The sequence below is a fragment of the Ornithorhynchus anatinus genome, chromosome 5 (genome assembly GCF_004115215.2).
Source record: "Ornithorhynchus anatinus isolate Pmale09 chromosome 5, mOrnAna1.pri.v4, whole genome shotgun sequence".
Taxonomy (NCBI): Eukaryota; Metazoa; Chordata; class Mammalia; order Monotremata; family Ornithorhynchidae; genus Ornithorhynchus; species Ornithorhynchus anatinus.
The window spans coordinates 75,179,851-75,201,108 of record NC_041732.1 but is presented as its reverse complement, the minus strand read 5'-3'; the positions used below and the strand labels follow the sequence as shown (position 1 = coordinate 75,201,108).

General features: G+C 49.6%; 1 protein-coding gene across 2 annotated transcripts in view; it reads left to right on the top strand.

Annotated features, from left to right (window-relative positions):
- TP73 (tumor protein p73) overlaps positions 1-21,258 on the top strand; it is a 112,149-nt gene that overhangs the window by 21,208 nt on the left and 69,683 nt on the right. For both annotated transcript variants that reach the window (XM_039912094.1, XM_039912095.1), the window contains exon 3: positions 18,319-18,564. In XM_039912094.1, the coding sequence (XP_039768028.1) occupies positions 18,319-18,564 (246 nt within the window). The remainder of the gene's footprint in view (positions 1-18,318; positions 18,565-21,258) is intronic.

Below are 21,258 nucleotides of genomic sequence, written 5' to 3'. Positions count from 1 at the left end.
ATTGGTGACATTTGAGAGGCCAGTTTCTGTGGAGTGAAGGGGATGGAAGCCAGATTGGAGAGGGTCAAAGAGAGAATTGGAGGAGTTTGGAGAGGAATGGTAGGAGAGAGATGGGGCAATAACTGGAAGGAGCCATGAGGTCAAGAAAGGGATTTTTTAGGGTAGGGGAGACATGGGTATGTTTGAAAGCAGTGGGGAAGAATCCACTGGAGAGCGAACAGTTGAAGATGGCTGTTAAGAAGGGGAAAAGGGAGGGTATCTTTTCCATTTTACAGATGAGGAAACTGAGTCAGAGAGAGGTTCAGTGAGACCAGAGTCACCCAGCAGGCTAGTGGCAGAGTCTGGATTAGAACACAGGTCTTCTGACTCCTGGACCTGAGCTTTTTCCACTAGACCCCACCCTGCCAATCTTGAACAGCAGCAAGGGAGATTTAGAGTTGACTTTAGGTCTGTGTGATGACCAACTGTGTTCCCAGGAGAGGTCTCTGGGGCTCTTGGGGCTTTCTTCTCCAGAGAGTTTATACTACCACTACTACTAATAATAATAATCATAATCATGAACAACTATGGTATTTGTTAGGTGCTTACCATGTGCCAAGCACTGTACTAAGTGCTGGGGAAGATACAAGATTGCTAGGTCTGACACTGTGTGTTTCCCCCATATGGCTTACAGTCTAAATGGGAGAGGGAATGAGTACTAAATCCCCATTTTACAGATAAGGAAACTGAGGCACAGAGCAGTGAAGTGACTTGCCCAAGGTCAGGAAACAAGTGGCGGAACCTGGATCAGAATCCAGGGCATCTGACTCCCAGACTAGGCTAGAGGCCTGGCAGCTATCTTTTATTTTTCCAGTGGAGATTGCCTTTCCTTAAGGGGATATCATAGAATACCAATGACTCATTTTTTCTGCCAGTGGAACAATCTCAGTCGAACAATCTCCACTGTGGCTATTGCTGGTTTGGGGATAGGTGATCTGCTGCCTATAAGCATAAACAGGGAAGCAGCATGGCCTAGTGGAAAGAGCACAGTCCTGGGAGTCCGGGGACCTGGGTTCTAATCTCTGCTCTGCCTTTTGCCTGCTGTGTGACCTTGGGCAAGTCACTTAACTTCTCTGTGCTTCAATTCCCTCATCTGTAAACTGAGAATTCAATACCCATCTCCTTCCTACTTCCACTGTAAGCCCCATGTAGGAGCTGACTATCTTGTATCTACCCCAGTGTTTAGTACCGTGCTTGACACATAGTAAACATTTAACATATACTACAAGTATTATAAGCACCCACAGGGCAGACTGAACCATGAAGCCCAGACTGAGCCCAAAAAAGCCCCGAGGAGAGTCAGGGGGTGCTGAGGATCAGATGGGGAAGAAGGCATTGCTGCATTCTCCAGCATGGAATGACCATGGAAATTTCCACCTGCCCCAGGGGGCCCTAGGGCAAATCCCTGCCTCAATCCCTGGCCAGGAGGAAAGGGTTTAATATGCATAGTGCAGGGAGGAGAAGGATGTGGAATCTTCCCCCTTCTCCCCGCCAACACAAGTTGGATCTTGCCGGAATTGCCATTCTTTTAGTCACGGAATCCTGGCGATATATGGGAAACACCGAAAGGAGATGGAGATGTTTGCCGAGCATGCTGGCTTAAATTAAAAATAAAACCATGACCAGGTGTCAATAACCCAGAGCTGGGTGAGATCAGTGCCTCCCCCACCCCCTCTCCCCCCAGTTCCATCGTGCTTGAGAAAGAGGGCTAAGGGATTTGTCTGTGTAAAAGCCCTTCCCTATTCCCTCCCCCACCCTAAAAACACTCCACCCCAACAACAACGGTCAATTAAAATGATGCCCGTGAGAAATGATGGATTTTCCAAGCCCGTTTCATATTAGGTTGTTGGTTTGAGTGCAGGGAATCTTGTGTCTTGCTACTGTTGTACTTTCTGCATGGCCTAGTGAAAAGAATCTGGGCCTAGGAGTCAGAAAACCTGGGTTCTGATCCCTGCATTACCACATATCCGTTGTGTGACCTTGAGCGAATCACTTAACTTTTCTCTGCCTCAGTTACCTTATCCTTAAAATGGAGGTTCAATACTATTTTCCTTCCTACTTAAGCTGTGAGGGTTGTGTGAATTGTGCCTGACCTGATTAGTTTCTAACTACCCCGCTGGTTTTTTTTTAAGTACTTGTTAAGTGCTTACTATGTTCCAGGCACTGTACTAAGCACTGAGATAGACACAATATAATCAGGTTCAGTGCAGCCCCTGCCCAACATGGGGTTCACAGTCTCAATCCCTAAGAGGGAACTAAGGCACAGAGAAGCAAGGTGACTTTGTTCGAGGCCAGACAGCAGAAAAGTGGCAGAGCTAGGAGTAGAACCCAGGTCCTTCTGACTTCCAGAAGGAAGCAGCATGGCTTAGTGGAAAGAGCACGGGCTTGGGAGTCAGAGGTCATGGGTTCTAATCCCACCTCCACCGCTTGTCAGCTGTGTGATCTTGGGCAAGTCACTTAATTTCTCTGTGCCTCAGTTACTTCATCTGTAAAATGGGGATGAAGACTGTGAGCCTTACGTGGGACAACCTGATTACCTTGTATCTACCATAGCACTTAGAACAGTGCTTGGCAACATAGTAAGTGCTTAACAAATGCCAACATTATTATTATTATTATTATTATTCCAGGCTGGTGCTTTATCCACTAGGTCATGCTGCTTCTACATTGCTTAGTACAGGGCTTGGCACACAATAAGCACTTGACAAATACCACCAAAATTTTCATTATATGAGGTGGGGAGATGACTAATGAATCAGAGAGGTCTCCTAGAGGATGACCCTGGCAGTGCCGTGAGCCCAGCAATGTGGCCAAAAACGGTGGGCACGATAGTCGAAGGGGCTGTTGTGGTCGACTCCCATGCCACTCCTGCCAGCCTCATGTGCCTGCTTGCGGATATTGGGCCTGGGGCACCTGGCCCTTCTGCCCAGACATCCCTGCCAAGGATCGTCAGGGAGGCATCTCTTAAAACAGTGAAAGACAGAAAGCTCTCAGGAGTGCTTAGGGGAAAGGCTGCCTGTAGCTAGGGGGCTGAGCTGCTTGGAACCCCTTCCAACTCTGAGGGTCCCAGGGTCCCAGGAATCCCAATGCCAAGGCCCAGAAAGGGTCCCTTTGCTCTGCCCATCCCAGCCACCAGGGATGGTTGGACATCCTGGGAGCGGCAGCCCCTTGGGGCACCCCTGGGGTTTTTCCACAAAGGCCAGTGTAATGCAGAAAAGGTCATGGGGCTGGTCATCGGGACCACCCAGGCCCAGGGGAATGGAAATAGGTGAACAACAATCCAGATTCTCATTCATCTTCGGCCCAGGAAACAGGCGGAAGGAAGAGAGGTGGGCATTGCCAGGGAAGCATAGATGAGGATGAGGCTCAAGGAATAATGAAATCACCTTGTGGGAGAAGCTGGAAACTTCCCATGAGATGGGACAGACCCAATTTCTGATTTTGATCGGGAGGCAAAATCCTGTCTCTGACATTGTCAGAAGGCCCTTGGGGATCCATTGATTTAAATGTCCAATCCCTTCAACCTGTGTAGCCCCCCACCCCGACCCAAGTCCCATTTGAGACGGGGGAACAGAGACCGAAATTGGGGTGAGTTAAAGCTGCAGAGAAAACACCCCTAGCCTGATAGGTGTCTGAACTTTGACCAGAGACCTTCTTAGTGGGAGGGACTGAGGGTGGGACAAGTGGTGGGAGGGGTAGGAGTGGGGGCACCCCCTAAAGTTTCGAAGAGTACAGAATTGCCCCTGCTGAGCTACTTCTGTAGACACCACCGCCACCTCATATTCAGTCTGTCGCCAAATCCTGTTGGTTCTACCTTTACCACATCTCTAGAATCCACCCCTTTCTCTCCTTCAAAACTGCTACTATATTGGTCCAAGCAGTTGTCATATCCCACCTCAACAACTGCATCACCCTTGCTTGCCTCCCTGACTCTGGCCTCAACCTCTCCAGTTCACACTTCACTCTGTTGCCTGCTTGTTTTTCTAAAAAGATGTCCTGTACGCATTTCCCCACTCCTCAAATACCTCCAATAGTTAGTCATCCATCTCTGCATCAATTAGAAACTCCATCAATTAGAAACTCCTCATCACTGGCTTTAAGGCTTCGATCAGCTCCCCCACTCACTCCTCCTCCTCTGCAACCCAGCCCACACACTCCACTCCGCTAACATCAACCTACACACTGTGCCTTCATCTCATTTTGTTCTCATTTGGCTCTTTGCTCTTGCCCTCCTACCTCCCTGGAACTCCCTCCCGCTTCATATCCAAAAGACTGTCACTATCCCCATTTTCAAAGCCCTTCTAAAACCACAACTCCTCCAGAAGGCCTCCCTGACTAATCTTTCACCTCACCCTATTCTCTCTCCTTTTTGTGTCGCCTAAGCATATGGGTCCATAACACTTAAGCACTTGGAGACTCGCCCCAACCCACAGCACTTTTGTACATATCCTTATATTCTACTGCTTCCCAGTCCTGAACTGTATTTTCCTAGGTGTCTTTCCCCAATAGCTTGTAAGCTCTTTATGGGCAAAAATCATACCTACCATCTCAATTGCAGTCTCTCAAATGCCGAGTACTGTGCTCGGCACACCAGACGCACTCAATAAATGCCAAAGATTGTTTGATAGTTAGAGATATATTCTTTCATTTAATCAGATTTATTGAGCTCTTACTGTGTGCAAAGCACTGTACCAAGCCCTTGGGAGAGTACAAAACAACAACAAACAGCCCACAATGATAGATAGTTGGATAGATTGATTGATCTCAGCCATTGCAGAAGCTAGGGTGCTGGTAGCCTCTGAGAAGCTCCTTAAATAAATAAATAAATAGATATATAAATAATTATGATATTTCTTAAGCACTTACTATGTGCCAGGCACTGCACTAAGCACTGGGGTAGATACAAGCAAATCATGTTGAACACAGTCCCTGTCCCCTGTGGGGCTCACACTCTCAATCCCATTTTACAGATGAGGGAACTGAGGCACAGAGAAATGAAGTGACTTGCCCAAAGTCACACAGCAGACAAGTGGCAGAACTGGGACTAGAGAAGCAGTGTGGCTTAATGGAAAGAATATGATCTTGGGAGTCGGAGGTCAGGCTCTAATCCCGGCTCTGCCGCTAGTCAGCTGTGTGACTTTGGGCAAGTCACTTAACTTCTCTGTCCCTTAATTACCTCATTTGTACAATGGGTTTTAAGGCTGTGAGTCCCACATGGGACAACCTGATAACCTTGTATCTACTCCAGTGCTTAGAACAGTGCTTGGCACATAGTAAAGCACTTAACAAATACCATCATCGTTACATACCATCATCGTTATTATTACTGTCATTATCATTAATAATAATAACCCATGACCTTCTGACTCCCAAGCCCGGGCTCTAGCCACTAGGCCATTCAAGATGTCTCCTAACTTTATGGTATTGCACTCTCCCAAGCGCTTAACACAGTGCTCTACACTCAGTAAGTGCTCAAAAAGTACCCTTGTTTGGTCCAAGATCCACCCTTTCCTCTCCATCCAAACTGCTACCACGTTAGTAAAATTACTCATGCTATCTTGACTGGATTACTGCATCAGCCTCCTTTCTGACCTCCCAACCTCCTGTCTCTCCCCACTTCAGTCTATACTTCACTCCGCTGCCCAGATTATCTTTCTACAGAAACGCCCTGGGCATGTCACCCCCCTCTTCAAAAATCTCCAGTGGTTGTCTATCAACCTTCGTATGAAGGAAAAACTCCTCAGCACTGGCTTCGAAGCGTTCCATAACCTTGCCCTCTCCTACCTCACCTCCCTTTCCTCCTTCTACATCCCAGCCCGCACACTCCGCTCCTCTGCCGTTAACCTCCTCGCTGTGCCTCGTTCTCGCCTGTCCCGCCGTCGACCCCTGGCCCACGTCCTACCTCTGGCCTGGAATGTCCTCCCTCCTCAGATCTGCCAAACAAGCTTATTTCCCCCTTCAAAGCCCTATTGAAGGCTCACCTCCTCCAAGAGGCCTTTCCAGACTAAGCCCCCTTCTCCTCAGCTCCCCCTCCCCTCCCCATCACCCCGACTTGCTCCCCTTGCTCTACCTCCCCTCCCCACAGCGCTTGTGTATATATGTACATATCTATAATTCTATTAATTTATAGTAGTGCCTGTTTACTTGTTTTGATGTGTGTATATCTATAATTCTATTTCTTTATATTGATGCTAATGATGCCCATTTATTTGTTTTGATGTCTTTCGCCCCCCTTCCAGTCTGTAAACCCGCTGTGGGCGGGGACTGTCTTTATTGCCGAACCGTACCTTCCAAGCGCTTAGTACAGTGCTCTGCACACCGTAAGCGCTCAAAAAATAGGATTGAAAGGATGAATGCAAGAATGACTGATAGAAGCGGGGAGAGCAGCCCTGACGATCCGGCGGATTAACGGACAGAGGGCGCTCCAGGGACTGGAACGAGGAAGCCCCAAACTCCTGTCTGCTGGGTCTGTTGTGTGTGTTTGCAGTGTTTGCAGTGATTGCAGCGGCTGCTGTGCCTGCTGTGCCTACTGGCAGATGGTTGGCCTGGACACTTCCCTCCTGGAAGGGAAAAGGGCAGATCCAGCCCACCCCGCCCCCGAGCTAACCCTGCTCGAGGAAGAGGCACCGAGGCCAGGGATGAATATCCCTAACATCAAGGGCTGCTTCAGAGTATTTTTTTTCCCCTTTTTGGAGAAAACCGTCGCTGAGAGATAAACTCAGCCTCTTCCAGGAGACCCTGGGGGCTTGAGACGTTGTCTGCACTTGAATCCTGTCTTTCCTAATAATTCCAGGGAGGGCAGTGCCTCCTCTCCCAACCCCAAAGTCCCTCTTTTCCAAGTAAGCAGCAGTCTCAGTGGCTGGAGGCTAACAGGGGAGAGAGGAGGGATCATCCTCATGACCTCCTCTCCCAACCTCTGAGGACGAAGGACCTTGTCAAATTCAGGTGTGTGTATTCTTTCTCAGAATTTGGTCCACAGTACTCTGCACACAGTAAGTGCCTAATGAATACTGTTATTATTAGGGGAGAGTCAAAGGTCCTTCCCAAATTATGGGAGTGAGAGGCCAGGAGGGCCACTACTACATGACATAATCCAGACCACAATTCTCCCCAACTTCAAAGCCTCATTAACATCACATCGCCTCCAAGAGGCCTTCCCTGATTAAGCCCTTTTTTCCTCAGCTCCCTCTCCCTTCTGCATCATTTATGCACTTGGATCTTTGAGCATTTGATATTCACCCCACACTCAGCCCCACAACATTTATAGACTATAAATTGTACATTGTAAATTATTTATTTATATTACTGTCTGTCTCCCCTTCTATGATGTTGGTATTTGTTAAGCGCTTACTGTGTGCCGAGCACCGTTCTAAGCGCCGGGGTAGATACAGGGTAATCAGGTTGTCCCACGTGAGGCTCACAGTTAATCCCCATTTTACAGATGAGGTAACTGAGGCACAGAGAAGTAAAGTGACTCGCCCACAGTCACACAGCTGACAAGTGGCAGAGCCGGGAGTCGAACCCATGACCTCTGACTCCGAAGCCCAGGCTCTTTCCACTGAGCCACGCTGCTTCTCTACAGTTCTAGACTGTAAGCTCACTGTGGGCAGGGAACATGTCTAACAACTCTCTTGTGTTATATTCTCCCAAGCGCTTAGTGCAGTGTTCAGAACACATTCAGCTCTCAGTAAATATCACTGACTGATTTATGATTTCTCCAAGTGACCCAGTGTTCCTCAGTCTATCAGTCAATCAGTCAATCAGTTGGATTCGTTGAGCACCTACTGTCGTCAGAACACTGTATTAAGCATTTGGGGAAGTCCAGTAGAGTTAGCGGACATGATTCCCGCCCTCAAAGAGTTCGGAACCAAGAGGAGGAGGTAGACACTAAAGGCTATTCCTGCTAAGAGGAAGAGGGAAAAGGGAATGGGTATACAAGGTGGTACCAGTGGGAGATACGGATATCTGTGCTATGGGGGGTTTGTTTTGTTTTTTTTTACTGGTTTTTGTTATGTGCTAATCATGTGCCAGGCACTGTACAAAGCACTGGGTTAGATACAAGCTAATCAGGTTGAACGCAGTCTACATTTCACATGGAGCTCGCAGTTTTAATCCCCATTTTATAGATGAAGTGGCTGAGGCACAGAGAAGTTAAATGACTGACCCAAGGTCACACAGCAGAAAAGTAGCAGAGTCGGGACCAGAACCCAGGTCCTTCTGACCCCTGGGCCAGTAATCTATCCACTATGCCACGTGGCTTCTGACCCGAATTTCGAAGACCCATGTGGCATAAAAGTCCTGAAGTGGCAACTGGGGGGATGTAGTCTAGCCAGAGGTGGCGTTCTGGGCTGCCCAGACCCTAGGGCTGGCCCAGGATGCCTCATTCGAGGAAAAGTTAGGAGTGCTGGATGGTCCATCCTTAACACAAAGGAGGGTGACCAGCACCAGGTTCCTCAAAATGTTCTAGTGTCCCCTGTCAGAGACAAGGTTCTGGGCTGGCTGGGCTGAGGGGCAGAGCCAGCGGACCCTGGTCACGCGGTCCACAGGCTGGTGTTCTCATGCCCGGCTCCCCCAGGGCCCAGGCCCAGACCAACGCCTGTGCCGCCAGCCCGTTCTGCCTGCGGCTCAGCCTCTACCCTATTTGCAGCAGCTGATCTGGTTCCCACTTGGGGCTTCCAAGTGGGAGTCGATGGAAATTCCCACCTGGGGTGAGGCTGGCAGGATGGAACCATTGGACTGCAGAAGGAAAGAATGTGTGTGTGTGTGTGTGTGTATGTGTGTCTGTGTCTGTGTGTGTGTTTGTGCCCGCATATGCACGTGTGTTCATGCCGGGGCTCTAGCTTACTGATCACTGGCCAGCTCCACTTCCAAACAAGCTCTGGCCTTTGCCCCGATTACCCACAGCGATACGGGGGCAAAGATTTGGGCTTCTCTTCAGTCGATGAATCAGGAGTCCAGGCTACCCTGGGCTTGGAGGACGAAAAAGGATTGGGTATGTTCCCAGATTGGCCAGCCGTATCGATTTACACACAGTTTGGTTTTTTTTTATGGTATTTGTTAAGATCATAGTATGTGCCAGGCACTGTTCTAAGCACTGGGGCAGATACAAGCTAATCACGGTGGGCACAGTCCATGTCCCACATGGGGCCCACTGTCTTAATACCCATGTTATAGTTGAGGTAACTGAGGCACAGAGAGTGAAATGATTTGTCCAAGGTCACATAGCAGACTAGTGGTGGAGCTGGGATTAGAACCCAGGTCCTTCTGACTCCCAGGCCCAGGCTGTAGCCACTAATCCACTCTGCATCTCTTTCTGCTGGTCTGTCCCTTGTTCTGTTCCATGGGGGATGAGGGTGTCGATAGACGTCTGGCCAGGATTCTTAAATAATAATAATCCACTGTATTCAGTACATAATCAATAAATAATAACAATGATGGTATTTGTTAAGTTCTTACTATGTGCCAACCGCTGTTATAAGCACTGGGGTAGATAGGTAATCAGGTTGGACACAATCCCTGTCCCAAGTGGGGCTCACAGTCCTTATCCCCATTTTGTAAACTGTCTGTGGGCAGGAATTTTTTCTGTTTATTGTTGTACTGTACTCTCCCAAGCACAAGAAGCAGCGTGGCTTAGTGGAAAGAGCGCAGGGTTGGGAGTCAGAGGACATGGTTTCTAATCCCGACTCTGCCACTTGTCTGCTGTGTGACCTTGGGCAAGTCGCTTAACTTCTCTGTGCCTCAGTTTCCTCATCTGTCAAATGGGAATTAAAACTGTGAACCCCAGGTGGGACAGCCTGATTACCTTGTATCCACGCCAGCGCTTAGAACAGAGCTCAGCACATAGTGAGCGCTTAATAAGTACCATAAATATTATTACTTAGTACATTGCTCTGCACACAGTAAGCTCTCAATAAATACAATTGAATGAATGAATTAATGAGTGAATTTTACAGATGAGATAACTGAGGCACAGGGAAGGTAAGAGACTTGCCCAAGGTCACACAGCAGAGAAATGGTGGAGACGGAATTAGAACCCACATCCTCTGAGTTCCAAGTCCCTGCTCTTGCCACTAGACCATTCATTACTACTACTACTCTACTGCTACTACTAGAGAAGCAGTGTGGCTCAGTGAAAAGAGCCCAGGCTTTGGAGTCAGAGGTCATGGGTTCTGATCCTGGCTCCCCCACTTGTCAGCTGTGTGACTTTGGGCAAGTCACTTCACTTCTCTGTGCCTCAGTTATATCATCTGTAAAATGAGGATTAAGACTGTGAGCCCCCACATGGGATGACCTGATAACCTTGTATCCCCCCCAGCGCTTAGGACAGGGCTTCGCACATAGTACGTGCTTAACAAATACCAATAATTATTATTTCTACTAAGCACTTGGGGAAACACAGCAAAAGCAGGAGATATGTTCCCTGCCTGCAAGGACCTTCCAGTCTAATGGGGGGAGAGAGGAATCAGCACAAGAGGATCTCTCCCCCCGCCACCCCCACACCACATCTCCATGGCATTTTGATGGTAGCTTCTGATTGACTCAATTCATTCGAATAAAGTAATTTCTCTCTCTGTCCCTGGGAATTCTATGCCCTTGCATCAGTACCCACTAAACTCTTAAGTCCCACAGCTGGGTCTGGGTCATTTAGCCAGCCCCACAGGTTCCCTAACTGTAATTTATTTTATTGTCTGTGTCCAGGGATAGGGATAGGATAGGTCTACGTAGGCTATTTTATTGGATTCTCCCAAGCGATTAGTATGGAACTCTGCCCAGGATGTGGCTTGGTGAAAGGAGATTGGGCCTGGGAGTCAGAGGAGCTGGGTTCTGATCCTGACTCTGCCACTGGTCTGCTGTGTGACCATGGGTGAGTCACTTAACTTCTCTAGGCCCCATTTTCCTCATCTGTAAAATGGGGAGTAAATTCCCATTCTCCCTGTCTCTTAAGAGTGTGAGCCCCCTGTGGGACAAGGACCAATCTATCTATACTGGATCTACCCCACCACTTAGTACAGTGCTTGGCACATAGTAAGCATTCAACAAATACCACAATTATCATTACTATAATCAGTACCATTGGTTGATTGACAGAGATCCAGGGATACTGGTCCATAATGCCTGCCCATTGCTTCCCTCAAAGGCTCCTTGAGGGGATGGTTGGTTGCTCTCCACAAAAAGGCAGGTACTTCTGGACAGGTACATCTTCCCTGAGGCTGGAGAGCTGTGATTTTCCCAGACAAGTGCAAAGGCAGAACCCTCCCTGGGGGTCAAGCAATCAATCAAGGGTCTCTATCAAGCGCTTACTATGTGTAGAGGATTGTGCTAAGCACTTGGGAGAGAGTACCATACAACAGAGTTGGTAGACACATTCCCTGCCCAGATCGGGAACGAGACACTGTAGCCTCCCTGTTCTAAGCCAGCCAATGACCTATGATCGAACCTTGTTCTGTGCCTGGCTCTGCCTTCCTGGGGGAAGGGATGGAGGCACTGGGGACAGGGAGAGGGGGCCTCACCACCAGTGTTTATTTGGGCTGGGTCTAGGAATCATGTGCCTGTGTGTGGGCATGTGTGTGTGTGTGTGTGTGTGTGTGTGTGTGTAATTGTGTAGTGCAGCAAATGGTACATTTGGCTCATTATCTTTCTTCATATGTACACATACACACACACACAATGTACATACACAGAGTAAGCGCTCAATAAATACCACTGATTGATTGAGTTTATCCTGGATTCCCAGCCTGGCCATCTCTTTGGGGATTTTTGTTGCCTTTGAGCAGGTTAAATGACCCAGACTTAGAATTTTTCTGTCCAGACTTATGAACCCCCTCCTTGCAACATCTCTATAGCCCCTTCTTCCCCATCACCCTCCCCCCACCCCCAACACCCCAGGCTGGATGCGATGTTTTTGTTTAGCCAGTATTATCTAGGCTGTAAGAATGACTGTGGCCTAAGCCGAACAAGTCCTGACAACGTGTTATGTGCAGAAAAAGGTAAAGGGGCAGGGCCGGGTAAGGGAGCTGTGGTTTCTCTGCAAAGGAAACTGGAGGTGTGCAGAGGGGGAATTGAGGAAGACGGGAAGGAAGCTGAGATTCGGAGGCGTTCCAGAGAGGGAGAGGGAGGATGAAAACCCAGTTAGAATAATGTCTGTCTCCCCCTCTAGACTGTAAGCTTGTGGTGGACAGGGAACATGTCTATCAACTCTGTTGCATTGTACTCCCCCAAATGATTAGGATGGTGCTCTGCACCCAGTAAGCATTCAATAAATACCAATGATTGCGATGCAAAGGAAGAGAGAGTGGAGTTGGTGGAGGAGAAGGTGCCCTTCAAAGGGAGATATTTCTGCATATGAAAACTTTGAAGTTTACAGAGAAGAGAAACTCACAGTCCTCCTCAAAACAGAGGCAGGTGAGTAAAATGGAGAAAGGAGTTCTCCCTCAAGGAAGAAAATCAGTGATGAAAGGGAGCACAGATCAGCCCCCGGGGCCACATGAGCCATTCGTTCCTTTGGTTTCCTTTGAGAGAAGAGACTATCAAAAGCTTGAACAAATCCATTTTCATTGGTCCCAAGTAAAATATGATTACTGCTGCAATTCCCTGGGGAATGGTACATGTTAGCCTTTCCCGTGCCCCAAGAGAAAGGTGGAGAAATTAGGAATGGTGAAATGATTGGAGGGGAAAATCTATTAACTGGTCTTGGTGCACCTTGCAAGTTGAAATTTCGGGCTTGTTGGGGGTTGCGGGGTGGGGGTGGTGATGAACGAAGGTAAAAGGTCACCCTGTCAGTAATTACAGAGAGGCAGAATGCACGTTTAAGGATCCACCTCAAGAGCTGGAAGTCTTTGGGAATAGACAGATGGAAATGGTGCATTCATTCATTGCATTTTCTGGAAGACTCACCCAATAATGATGATCTTTATTAAGTGTTTACCTTGTGTCAAGCACTGTGCTAAGCAGATGGGCACTTTTCCTGCCCACCTGGGGCTCACAGTCCTAGAGGGCAGCAGAGAAGGTAGCACTTAACAAATACCATAATGATAATAATTATCCGCATTTTACAGAGGATAAAGCTGAGATCCAGCGTGGTTCAGTGACTTTAGGCAAGTCACTCAGGGACAGAACTGGGATTAGAACCCAAATCTCTGGACTCCCGGCCCCCTCTTTTTCTACTAGACCATGCTGGGATCTCATTGGAACAACTCTAGCATGAAAACTTTTTTTCCTCTTTATGTTTGGCATCTAGATTGGTATCATTTTTTCTTCTTTTGGTCCTAATGACTAATGGGCTGATCCATTGCCAAGGAATGAAAGAATGTGGACAAGTTAAAATATGAAAATGTATCCCAGGTCTGCATCCCAGTTCCAAGCAAGTGAAACATGTCCTGGAGGATTTCAGAATTTGGGGTGTCAGTATCGGTCAGGATATGGGGTCCAGAGGCATCACCCCAGGCAGTGAATCCAGAACCATGATTATGGGAGCGAGATCCTCCAGACTCCACGTGTGGAATTACCAGAGTTGTGAATATTCAGATCAGATCAACCCATCATTGCCGTTTACGGAGTGTGGTTTACAGAGAAGTGCGAGCAGAGAGCTGGCACTCTTTTGGGCACCTACTGTGTGCCGGCCACTGTTCTGAACGTTAGGGAGAATACAGAAAGAAAGAAGGCACACTTCCCCAGCCCTTATAGAGCTTACACTCTAACTAAGGGATGGCAACAGACAGATGATTTTTTTACAATCAACCAGAAGAGGAGAAAGAACAAGGTTATAACAGGTAATGGCATGAGTATGTCAAGATGAAATGGCTGAATAAACAGTTGAAGATAAAATTAAAAGTACAGTTTTACTGTTATGAATACATGCCAAAGGTGCAACTAGAGAGATGGGAATTTATTGGGGCAGGCTTCCTTGAAGAGGTGGGATTTGGGTGGGCTTTGAAGATGGGGAGAGCAGAGTGCTCAAGGTTATGGGGAGAAGGGAACTCCAGACTGGGAGAACAGCATGAGCAAAAGATTGAAGGATCAGAGGTGGAAGAATCAAGAGTGAGGGACAGAAAGAAGGGGGACTTGGGAGGGGTGAAGAGTGTGAGCTCAAATCAACAAATTGGAGGCAGAAAGGTTCTGAGGAACCAACCATCTGGAGCAGGGAAGGATCCCAGAGGAGATGGAGCCCTGGAGGAGACTTGGGAATCACTGCCTCTTAGAAATTGACTGGAGCAGATTTGGGGATCACTTTCGCTTCTTCCTTGGCCTTTGACAGTGGTTGTCCTGATAGACCCCTTTCTGCGCTCTCTGTCACCACCCTTCTCCTGACACTGTACCATCCTGCCAGTATGGAAGTGAAGAGAGGCGGTGTGGTCCAAGGAAAAGAGCATATAGGCTCAAGAGGTCAAGAGACTCAAGTATTTTTTTTAAATGGTATTTGTTAAGCGCTTGCTATGTGCCAGGCACTGTTCTAAGCACTGGGGTGGATAGATGGTAATCAGGTTGGACATAGTCCATATCCCACATGGGGCTCATGGTCTTAATCCCCATTTTACAGATGAGGGAACTGGGGCCCAGAGGAAGTGAAATGACTTGCCTAAGGTTATGCAGCAGACAAGTGGCAGAGCTGGGATTAGAACCCAGGTCCTTCTGACTCCCTGGCCCATGCTCTATCTACTAGGCCATGTGGCTTCTCATCGCAGTTAGACCACTGGCCTCTGCGGGACCTTGGACAAGTCACTGAACCTCTCTGGGCTTCTGTTTCCTCATCTGTCAAATGGGCATAAGATATATACTTTGCCTTCCTCTTAGCCTGTGAGTCCTATGTCTCCCTCCCTCCCTTCTCAGGGTTCATTCATTCATTTAATCATATTTACTGAGAGGTTACTCTCAATAGTAATACAATATATATAAATATATATTATATAATAGCACTATACTAAGCACTTGGGAGAGTATAATACAACAGTAAACAGTTAAGTTCCCTGCCCACAACAATATTACAGTATAGAGGGGGTTCATGGATGAGAGTCCTGCCTGGGAGGTGATGGGCCGGGGGTAAATCAGTGTAAGCCAGGTGGGCAGTGGATAGAGCATGGTCCTGGGAGTCAGAAGGACCTGGGTTCTAGTCCTGGCTCTGCCACTTGTCTGCTGTGTGACCATGGGCTAATTACTTAACTTCTCTGTGCCCCAGTTCCCTCATCGGTACAATGGGGATTAAGACTATGAGCCCTATGTGGGACAGGGACTGTGTCCAACCTGAATAGCTTGTCACTACCCTAGTGCCTAAAACAGTGCTTGACACAAAGTAAGTGCTTAACAAATATCATTATTTCATGCAGGGTGGTGTGGGATGTAGAGTGGGTAGAGATGAGAGGGTGAAGGGGCACGTGTTTGTTGGTTGACTGTACAGCTGGTGGCAGGAAGGGGGCCGGATGCTCCAGGTCTTCTCAGGGCCTTCAATGCAGTCCTGGGTACCACCAGTTTCCCTGGGCCTCAGTGCTTAGAACAGTGCTTGGCACAAAGTAAGCCCTTAACAAATATCATCATCATCATCGAATGGGGTCGGATTCCTCTAGATTCTAGATTCCTCTAGACTGTAAGCTCATTGTGGGCAGGGAACGTGTCTACCAACTTTGTAATAGACTACTCTCCCAAGCGCTTAGTACAGCGCTCTCCAAACAATAAGTGTTTAATCAATATCACTGATTGACTGACTGACTGATTGATTGATTCCCTTGTCTTCTCCACCGGGTCCTGGGAGTATTGAGCTCTTCCCCGAGGATAGATCTTGGGGTTAGGAGTCAGCAGACTTGCCTTCTAGTTACAGTTCTTCCCGGGCCTCCTGGGGGATTTGGGGTTCACTCAGTCAAATGAAGGTATTTGCTGTTTAGTCTGTGCAGAGCACTGTACTAAGTGCTTGGGGGAGTACAAATGAGTAAGTAAACACAATCCCTGATCTCAAGAAGGTTAGATTCTAGACTCTAAAGTGTAAGACAGACACTAAAATACAGATAATAGCTCACTGTGGGCAGGGAATGTGTCTCTTTACTGTTGTACTGTACTCTCCCAAGTGCTTAGTACAGGGCTCTGCACACAGTAAGCACGCAATAGATAGGACTTACTAACCGAATGACCATAGATAAAGAGGTGGAGAGTCTCTGGAGGGCCATCGTACGGGCAGGAAGGGGTTCCAGAGATCGCAAGCACCCCCAACTCTACCCTCCGGGGCTCAGGGCGCGTGCCAGCATCACGTGCAGAGGGTGGTGGCGATTATTCAGCTCTCGGAGCCAGTCCCTCAGCGCTCTGTGGTGTGGGCCCCCGGAACGGACGGGACCTCTTGTTTACAGTAGCCATGACTCTGGAGATAAACGGACAGGCTGAAGTGATCCCAATACCGGCCAGGGGATGATACAGTGCAGGGCAGCAGAGCGGCTCAGGAGGCCCAAGCAGCTTGCCCCAGGCACAGTGGATGCTAACAAATCCCAGTTCAGAGAGTCTAGCACACAGCTGCTAGGGGATGCTGGGTGAGGGGTGGCCAGTGTGAACTCCCCTTCCCCTCTTTCCTTTTTCCAAGCCAAGCACTTTGGGGGGCAGGCAGACTGGGAGGAGGCGATGAGCCGACCTCAGAAAAAACTCCTTATAGTAATGATGATGATAGTAATAAAGATAACATCAACAATAATAAGAGTAATAATAATATTTGCCAAACACTGTGCTAAACCCTATTAGATTAATCAATGGTATTCCCGAGCACCTACTATGTGCAGAGCACTGTACTAAGCACATGGGAGAAGACAAAGCATTGTAATCAGACCACACACAGTCCATGGCCCACATAGGGCTCACAGGTTAAGGGGAGGGAGAATAGGGATTTCATCCCCATTTAACAGATGAGTAAATTGAGACAAAGAGAAGTCAAGGACATGGTCACACAGCAAGCAAGTGCCTGAGCTTGAGTGAGGACTCAGGTTTCCTGACTCCCAGTCCTATGCTCTTTCCATTAGATCATGCTGCATCGTCCCTGCCAAGTATCTGGGGAAAGGGCTAGCAACCTCTGGGTCCAGCTGACTTTGTTCAGACCCGAGCTGGAGCAAGAGCCCGGCCTACATCTGCCCTCTTGGGGTCCAGTCAGAAATGTGGGAGGAGAACCAAGCCTGTCCAGAAGTCTTCCTGATAATCAGTGGGCCACTTGCCTGTGGCTAGTCGAGAAGAAAGTTGACTCTGTTTGGCTCTTCTAGGGGCCTGGGCCGGGCAGTCTGGGAGAGAATGGGGGCTGGTGAAGCGATCGTGTGGGCTGGTAAATGCTTCTGCTTAGCTGCAAAGCTGGTAATAAAATCTAGCCTGGGCTCCAAGCCAGCTCCCTGGTAGGATAGGAGAGCCACGGGCCCCCACTGAGCCAGGACATACCTGTAATTTACTGTCTGTAATTTACTGCAAGCTCTCTGTGGGCAGGGAATGTGCCTGTTATATTGTGATATTTTACTCTCGCTAGTGCTTAATACGGTGTTCTGCACACAGTAAGCACTCAATAAATATGATTGACTGACTGACTGACTGACTGACTGACTGACTGACTGACTGACTGGACCTAGTAGAAAGACCCTTCTGCTGAGGACCAAGGATCCTGGCTTTGTTTCCTGCGTCTGATACGGACGTGCTGTGTGATATCAGGGAAATCACGCAACCCCTCTGGGCCCGACCCTCTTAGTCTGTACGATGGGGGCAGGCGGAATGGGAAGAGGCCCAAAGGGAGGTGGGGAGATCCTCTTGTCCCCTTAACAGGCTGAGGGGAAGAATCCTCTATTGTACCGTGGGCCGGGCCAGCGACCAGCGGAGACTCAGATGGCTGCTTCCCCGCTCACGGAAGAGGAGAGATAATGGCCAGAGGATGGGATTCTATTCCTCACCGGATAATTCCCCAAAGTTCCAGAGAAGGGAGACCTTTTTCTCCCCCTTTTTCCACCCCATTCCACGCTTAGATGGGGCTCCAGCACCGGCACTTGGGGAGCTGCTAGAGGGCGAGGTGGATGCGTCGGTTCATCCAGCACACAAGTGGTGACCTGTCGGAGGGGTGGATGGCGGGGAGGGGGCAAATGGGGAGGGGACCCAGGAAACTATTTGGGATGACTTGAAGGCCGCTGGCCCTTTAAGAGCGTGTAACAGGATACCTCGAGTTATAAAGAAGTGTAGCCTATGCTCCCACTTCTCTCCACTGACTCTGCCTGTGTGTGTGTGTATGTCTGTGTGTGTTTCCCTCCCCACCCCCTTCCCTCCCTCCTCCCCTTTTCCCTTCTCTAGTCCCAGTTTAATTTGCTCAACAACAGCATGGATCAGAGCCTGAGCAGCCGGGCCAACTCCACCAGCCCTTACACGGCCGAGCACTCCTCCAGCGTGCCGACACACTCCCCCTACGCCCAGCCCAGCTCCACCTTCGACACCATGTCCCCCGCACCTGTCATCCCATCCAACACGGACTACCCGGGCCCGCACCACTTCGAGGTCACCTTCCAGCAGTCCAGCACCGCCAAGTCAGCCACCTGGACGGTGAGTGGCGGGTCAGCTGCCCCTCCTTCCCTCCCTCTCTCCCTCCCTTTCTGTCCCTCCCTCCCTCCTTCCCTCTCCCTCCGGGTCCACACCGGGAGGTGGGAGAGGAGAGGATGTGCCTGCCACCAGGAGGGGAGATGGGGGGATGACATACCCTCTGGGGGGCACCGGGAGATGTGGGGTGTCAGGGGACATTGGGTGGGGGGACTCAAGGGCCTGTGGTCATTGGAGTTGAACTGTCCAATGAGGGGCATCGGGGGACATGAGACATGAGCGATGGGGTTGACCCACCTGGTGAAGGGCACTAGGGGATACAGGGTTGGGGACACATGGGGCATGTGGGTGATGGGGTTGACCCATCTGGTGAGGGGCATCAGGAAACATGGTATGCGTGGTCGATGCTACTTTACCTGTCCAGTGAGGGGCATCGTGGGACCCGGTGTCAGAGGAACATGGAGCATGTGGCCCATGGAAGGTCTGCAGTTGGGGGTGGCTCTGATGGGGCAGGACCTCCTGCCTCGATGGCACTATCAAAATCCTCCTTTTCTGGTCTCTAACCTCTAGCTCAGGGTCAGCCATTCCCAAGAGGATGGGGGCAGAGGAGGGGTGAGGTGCTTCATGGGGCAGCAAGCCGGATGGGGCTGGGATTGGGACAGAGAGACTTGCTTGGTGGTCCTTTCTGCCCCACTTAGGGGTGGGAGGCTTTGGGGGCTGGTCAGAGATTTGGGATGAGGCTGGGAGGTCAGCACAGATAGCTGTGGGGGTGAAGGTGACCCCCGGAAGGTCAAGGGGATAGTGGATCACAGCTCCCCAAGGAGACTGCATGCTGGGGGAAGAGGGCATTGTCTTGGCTGGCTTTCCCCTGCTGTCCTGCTCCCTTAGACATGTCCAACCCCCAGTGGGCGGGCGTAGGGACTTTGTCCTCCAATGGGATGGATGAGAGAGACCCTGACGGTGGGGAAATCCAGCAGGCCGAAGGGTGAGGTGGGTGACAGGGTCAGGGCCCTCTGGCAGAGACAGGGCATGTCCCTGCTGACACAAGCCATGAGAAACATGCAGTCTGGACTCTCCCTCCTTTCCAGGAGAGAGGGAATAGATTCCCTGGGACTGAATGGGGGCTCCCCTGAGGGCCCCCAACACTGATACCTCCAGCAGACCTGTTCCCATTGACCCACTGCCCCCCGTCCCCCGCCACCTTCCTGGGAAGTTCCCAACCCCCAGGGATCCGCATCCTCTTTTTAAGCTGCTCGAGGTGTTCTGACACCCAGCCAGGTTCTCAGGGGTCCAATCCTCCTTGATGAGGGACTTGGGAGGCCGCGGTGCTGGGGGGGGATCAGCCGAGCCTAAAGGAGCAGCCATCAGGGCTGGAACCCTTCCCCCAAAGTTTTCCTTCCCAGGAGATGCAGGATGGCTGGGAGTCAGGGGAGGAAAAGTAGGAGAAGGAGGAGGAGAAGGAGGAAGAAGAGGTGTAGGAAGAAGCTTTCAGCCTTGAGATATTGGGGCTTAAGCCAGATGGGTTGCTTTCCCCATCCTGTCACCAGCGGCACTTTCCCAATCCCGTTCTCCCCTCCCTCGATCGCTTTCCCGTCCCCGACTTCCTCCCAGACTTCTCGTCTGTTTGACAGTGGGTCAAGCCGGCAGGGAGCCTCTGCCCTGGAATCTGGAGAATCGGGGTCATTTCTAAACCGGCTGAAAGATGAGCCCCGGGACAACTGTGGTCAGCCTTTCAGGGGGCAGCAGGAAAGCCTATGTGTGGATCCGAGGGTCCGGAGGGTCTAGGCTCTGCCTGGGAGAGTCCCAGGCTCTGCAGGGAGAGGATTGCGAGCTGGGGGGTGGGAGCGGGGGTTGTCATCTCCCAGTTGTTTGTCTAAGGAATGAAAGGTTCCCCGGACATACTCTACCCAGCCTGTCCTTGAGAGGCAGTGGTGGATGCAAGGGGTTCTCCTGCCCTCCCGACCCGGAGCCCCTCAAGCTGGGCAGCCCAGGAAATTCAACCATATTTATTGAGCGCTTACTATGTGCAAAGCACTGTACTAAGCGCTTGGAATGTACAATTCGGCAACAGATAGAGACAGTCCCTGCCCAATGACGGGCTCACAGTCTAAACGGGGGATCTGTAAATCTGTAGTAGTAATGGAGGAGTGGCGGTGATAGTAGAAATAATCAATAATTATGGTACGTGTTAAGCACTTACTAAGTGCCAAACACTATTCTAAGTCCTGGGGTAGATACAAGTGAAGCAGGTTGGTCACAGTCCCTGTCCCACATGGGGCTCGCATTCTGATCCCCATTTTACAGATGAGGTAATGGAGACACAGAGAAGTTAAGTGACTTGCCCAAGGTCACACAGCCGACGTGTGGTGGATCTGGGATTAGATCCCAGCTCCTTCTGACTAGTAGTAGTAGTAGCGTAGTAGTAAATTCATTCGATAGTATTTTTCATTCAGTAGTATTTATTGAGTGCTTACTATGTGCAGAGCACTGTACTAAGCGCTTGGAATGCACAATTTGGCAACAGATAGACAATCCCTGCCCAAAGACGGGCTCACAGTCTAAAAAGGGTAATAATAACAACAATAATGTTGGTATTTATTAAGCGCTTACTATGTGCTGAGCACTGGAGTAGATAGAAGAGAATCAGGTTGTCCCACGTGGGGATCACGTTCTTAATCCCCGTTTTACAGTAGAGGTAAC